At 45.4% G+C, this 6,000-nt stretch overlaps 1 protein-coding gene across 1 annotated transcript in view; it reads right to left on the bottom strand.

The window, feature by feature from the left end:
• pacs1a (phosphofurin acidic cluster sorting protein 1a) overlaps positions 1-6,000 on the bottom strand; it is a 43,470-nt gene that overhangs the window by 12,463 nt on the left and 25,007 nt on the right. The window contains exons 10-13 of the mRNA XM_063203733.1: positions 5,581-5,671; positions 4,239-4,307; positions 3,945-4,042; positions 3,138-3,273 (exon numbers count right to left, since the gene is read on the bottom strand). Coding sequence (XP_063059803.1) covers positions 3,138-3,273; positions 3,945-4,042; positions 4,239-4,307; positions 5,581-5,671 — 394 coding nt within the window. The remainder of the gene's footprint in view (positions 1-3,137; positions 3,274-3,944; positions 4,043-4,238; positions 4,308-5,580; positions 5,672-6,000) is intronic.

Genomic DNA, 6,000 nt, shown 5'->3' with positions numbered 1-6,000 from the left:
TTGGGTGGAATTTAGTGCCTCCAGGCGTTTTTTTTTTTAGCATTTTTTTCGGGTGGAAATAATCAGTCTCATCTGGCAACCCTGCCCAGAGATAAGGATGGTGATGGGATGGATGACAGGAGGGCTGGGTGAGCATTGCAACCTGGCTGGAGCTCCTATCAGGTAGACAGGCAGCAATCGAGCCAAGTCAAAGCAAGGCAAGGCAAGCCAGCTATCCAGCCAGCTATCAAGCTCCCACAGACCAGAGCAGCAACACAGCAGAGAGGTCTGTAGCGTACTGTACAGTAGCTCCCCTGGGACCTGATACACGCCAGACCTCCTCACATCACTCCAGAACTAATGAGAACTTTTAATGGCTGCTGGCTATGGTGAGAGCAAGTGCAAGAAGGATGAGAGGGTGTGGAGAGAGAGAGAGAGAGAGAGAGAGAGAGAGAGAGAGAGAGAGAGAGAGAGAGAGAGAGAGAGGGAGTGATGAAAGGGGGATGAGCGAAAGAGAGAGATGATAGGGAAGGAAAGAGAGAGAGTGAGAGGGCACGAGAAAGAGCACTCTTACAACTTCTGGATGCGTCAGAGAGGAGAGAGAGAGAGAGAGAGAGAGAGAGAGAGAGAGAGAGAGAGAGAGAGAGAGAGAGTAGAGTGGAAGGGATGAGAGGAGGGAGCAAAGAGATGGATGAGAGGGTGAGAGTGTGATTTAAAAAAAAAAGAAATAAAGAGGAGGATGGAAAGCCAGATTCATATGCTACAAATAAAACAGTTGCAGAGGCATCATTAGTCATAGGCTGAGTCATCACACACACACACACACACACACACACACACACACACACACACACACACACACACACACACACACACACACACACACACACACACACACACACACACACACACACACACACACACACACACACACACACACACACACACACACACACACACACACACACACACACACACACACACACACACACACACACACAGGAGGGGAGGAGGAGAGTTGCATAATGCCAGTAGCTAAGCTGCTGCTGCTGCTCACCTCTTTTTCAACAGCAGTAGAAAAGCACATCCATCCGGCACCACCCACACATAGTACGTACGGTCTCTCTCTCACACACACACACACACACGCGGTAAAACACCCACACATATGTACAGTCACACACACACATACACACACACACACACACACACACACACACACACACACACACACACACACACACACACACACACACACACACACACACACACACACACACACACACACACACACACACACACACACACACACACACACACACACACAGAAAATGACAAATGGACAACACACACACAGTAAAACACCCACACATATGCCCAACTCCAAATCCCTTAAAGATGCAGTGACGCTTGCTGTGAACAGCCCTTCCAGCTATTCAGCCCCCCATTTCCCAGCAAAGAGGAAAGCCTACAGTGCACCCATAGAGTCAGGGGGAGGCAGAGGCAGAAGGAGATTCAATAGAAAGTGAAAAGCACAGCAGAGTAACCTCCACGACCTAATTTCCTCAAAATCGATCTGCCCCGGGCTAATATTTCCAGCGCCCCCGTCCCTCCACCCCCCCTACCCCATTCGACCCCACTCACTCTCTCACTCACTCTCGAAGATGTTAAACGGCAGGCTCTGCAAAAGTCAGCCAAGATTTCTAACCCATCCGACCCATCCCACTCATTCACTCCTCCCCTCACTCTCGAAGGTGTTTAAAAGGCAGACTCCGCAAAAGTCAGGCAAGCTGGCTGCAAGGGCAGAAGTCTGGAATTGACTCCCCAAAGAGTTTCATTCGAAAGCCGTTCAGGGTTTAGTATACAGCAGCTCAACATTTCCAAGAAATAAACATTTGCAAAATGTGGAGGGAAAACAAGCCCCCAAGCCTTTCCACTCAATCTAATGGATGTTACATGTTTTATTGCGATAGCAGGATCACCCTGGGTCTAAAATAAAGAATTGAATTGACTTGAACGCATTCATCAACTTCCAAATGTGAACTCCTCAAATTTTTACTCTCCAATTTTGCGGTGCAGACATTTGTCAACTAAAAATCCCAGAAAGTATCTATGATATTATAGCCAAGTACCTTGTCAGTGTCTCCAAACTGATGCTTCTACAGTCGAGCATGCTCCGAAATGTGTACACCTGGTTCTAAATTACCTTTAGAACTACTTTACTTTTTAACGTGAGAAAGACCATTAGCTATGTACCGAAATGCCTGTCTGTTTGTTTATTTGCTTCAGGCTACCATGATCAACTGGAAAAATTTCATGAAAGTCTAGAGCATTACATCATGTCTGTTTTCCTTGTGTCCACAGTGTCTTCATTGCAGCAGTGAGACATTTAGAAAAATCAATCCAATCAGTGGATTTGTAGCCAGAGTGAAGTAGGAGCTTGTGGGCTCTCCATTAGGCTCTCCTCGGTTACATCACTGCAGCCCTCCTACTCGCCAGTGTGGGAGGACACCGCACCACATACTGAGCAGAGGACACATCTCCAGTGGAGAGAGTATTTTTGGTTTTTCACGTGCGTGTGCCAATGTGTGTGCTTTTTTTCTTCAAAAGAAAGAAGTTTAATGCATGAGCGAACCAGATGATGCACAGAGGTGAAACACATTGTTCACGCTGAATAAACGAGCAGAAAGTCAAGAAAGTGTAAACTTCTTTCTTTTGAAGTATTGAACACTGCTGCGTTTACCAGCACCTAGAAGCTGTGCATGGATCTTGGAACTGTTGTGTGTGTTTTTTCGTTTGTGTGTGTGTGTGTGTGTGTGTGTGTGTGTGTGTGTGTGTGTGTGTGTGTGTGTGTGTGTGTGTGTGTGTGTGTGTGTGTGTGTGTGTGTGTGTGTGTGTGTGTGTGTGTGTGTGTGTGTGTCTGACTGGCCACAAGAAAACAGGACACCAGTAGGCCAGGGGGCATATTGAGTTAATCATAACATATTACGTATATTCTGATATTCTGATTCTAAACTTTACAATGTTGTCTTACACACAGAAATGTGATAATTTTGGGGGGGATCTGCATTTGTAATTTCCTCAGTTTCGCCAGAGCCTACTTGTGGCCTGATTTCTTAATGCTGCTCGTCACATATGTGTTTACTGCATGATGGCACCTGTGGCGTGAGGTTGAGGTCTGGCGATCTCTCACTGTCGGAGCTGTTGGTGCGCTCGCTCAGGGGCTTGGACAGCTGGCGCTCCTTCATGGGGGTCCCAGCATGCCTCTGGCGGGGGGTGCGCTCACCATCTAGTCTGAGGGGGGGCACACATACACAAAATAAGAGGGTAGTGGAGAGTATGAGCAAATGCGTGACAGGCTAACAGCGACAACACAAAAAGAGGTGTGATCACTGCCTAGTTTGATGGTAGGGGGAAGGAAAAGAAAAGTGTGTGTGGGGGGAAGCACATATGTGAGAGAAAGAATGACATGACAGCAAACTGGTTATACCGCTCACACCATCAACAACAGATGCCTCTGTATCAGTCAGTCTCACTGGCACTATTATCTGCAGCTATAATCCTAGATATTATGGACACTGTTTACATGTGTGGGAGGTGATGTGTGGGATCTGAATTGGTTGTACTGTATGTTAACACACTAACATCATGGAAACAGGTGCTCATGCATACTTGAGTGTGTATGTTATGCACAGAAATAGTGGGAGTGTGAAATCTTGACAGCTCCCCTTTTTCAACTCATACTAGTATTTTTTATGCCTTGTTGCACACTGCACTTGAGGTGTTCAGTCTTACTGCACATGTACAGAATATCCTGTATGGGTTTACTACAATGTTTACTACACTACACTACACACAGTGAAACATGCATATTATTCTATTCTATTCTATTTTATTCTGTTCTATTCTATTCTGTTCTATTCTATTGAATGGGGATGGATTTGCACGTTGCACGTTTTATTGACCTTGGAGAGTGATTTTTCTGGGGAGTGCGTGGTCTCTCAGCCACCGACACGGTGATAGAGGGGGTGACGTCACCCAAAACCTCCAGCTCCGTACATTCCTGTGCAGGGGAAAGAGGAACACAAGAGAGTGAATCACAAAGGAAATCAGAAACAAAGAGGAAATAAGAAAAGAAACAGCAAGGAAACCGTTTGAACACATTTTAACACTGTTTGAGCGCATGAAGCTGTCTGCTACAGAATAATACTGAAGCCATTTTTAAACCATGTTGTATCTGAAGTGGTTATGAGTCTTACCAGGTTGTCAGACTCTGAGGCGTCGTCCAGGTGACCACTGCTGGAGCGGTGCATTCTGAAACGTTCCATCTGTGCAATAGGTCACAAGTTACTATGGACACAATGAATAATGAATGAATGGGTGTGTTTGCTGTCGATGGGGGCTGTGTGTGTGTGTCTGTGTGTGTGTGTGTGTCTCTGTGTGTGTGTGTGTGTCTGTGTGTGTGTGTCTGTGTGTGTGTGTCTGTGTGTGTGTCTGTGTGTGTGTGTGTGTGTGTGTGTCTGTGTATGTGTGTGTGTCTGTGTGTGTGTGTGTGTGTGCGTGTGTCTGTGTGTGTGTGTGTCTGTCTCTGTGTGTGTCTGTCTCTGTGTGTGTCTGTCTCTGTGTGTGTCTGTCTCTGTGTGTGTGTGTCTCTGTGTGTGTCTCTGTGTGTGTGTCTGTGTGTGTGTCTGTGTGTGTGTCTGTGTGTGTGTCTGTGTGTGTCTGTGTGTGTCTGTGTGTGTCTGTGTGTGTGTGTGTGTGTGTGTGTCTGTCTGTCTGTGTGTGCGTGCGTGTGCCTGTGCAGGTCCCATGTTACTATAAGACATTATTGTGTTGTCTATGAATATTCGCATTCATCGACTTCATCTTAATCAAAACGGTTTAGTTGTAGGCAACTGGACTTCTTTACACAACATGCACACACCTTGACATTTGCCTCTTGTCATGGGAAGAGTGTTGTGGCCTACTGCTCCACCCTCCAGAGATACAGGGTAGAAGTGCAACTCAGACTAGTGCCTCCTGTCCTGCTCTCCATTTGATTGTGGCCTTGCAATGCAAGGCAGCACGTCTTTGATGATGAAAGTTTTATACAATATCTTGCAAAAGCACAATTTAAAAGGTTAAGTTCTTATTTGCAATCGGAATGTGGAATTGGGTAAAGTTGCTCTCCCTAAGCTTTACTGTTTCTCCACGGAAGTGCGGCAACACAGAGGCAAGACGCCACAAGTAAAAGAAAAGGACTGGAGGCGCTAGTTTGAGTTGGACCCGTAAGTTACTCTTTCCCCTACAAGGCTGAGAACTGAATAAGTGTCTGGGAAGAGACAAAACATCCTCTGGCTCCAAAAACAAAGACACATTATTGTGTTACTCTGAGTCAACATTACCGTATAAAGCACCCTTTGAATTTCAATTTGAACTGAAGAAACCATCTGATTAAGTTATGCACAAACTTCCTCAAAGACCAAACATTGCCACAATTGAAGGTTCTGTGCACCAGTGTCTTGGCTTATACATTTTTAATGTGAATGAAAATATCGGAATTAACCTAATGGATTCTAAAACAAAACCATTTCCCTTATTTTGTATCTGATGTGAACTCACTGTGCTCAGGGTGTCTCTGTGGCTGTGTCGACTGTTCAGGCTGCCGAACTCTGTCTGTGAGCTGGACTGTGACATGCCCTCAAAAAATGGCCTAAAGATGAACGACAGAGGGGGAAAAAAACAATGAACGTTGAAATTGCGAATCATGTATGCTTACAGTACATACTGAACCTCATTTAAAAACATTGATGTGTTTGAATGAAAATTGATTTACAGTCATAGACGGGCAGCTTTGCTTATTTCCAGCAACAATACAATTCATGAGGAACATTGCATTGTGAATGAAAGCAGCTTCACAAGTTCCCTGTCTTTCAATCCAATGTGCGCGTGCGTATGTTGCATGCAAGTTCATGACAAATACACTATTAGCATTCAGGTAAGAAGCACTGACTGTGTGTGTGTGTGTGTGTGTGTGTGTGT

The sequence above is a fragment of the Engraulis encrasicolus genome, chromosome 7 (genome assembly GCF_034702125.1).
Source record: "Engraulis encrasicolus isolate BLACKSEA-1 chromosome 7, IST_EnEncr_1.0, whole genome shotgun sequence".
Taxonomy (NCBI): domain Eukaryota; kingdom Metazoa; phylum Chordata; class Actinopteri; order Clupeiformes; family Engraulidae; genus Engraulis; species Engraulis encrasicolus.
Note: the sequence above shows the minus strand (reverse complement) of the source record. Positions and strands in the feature narration are given on the sequence as shown.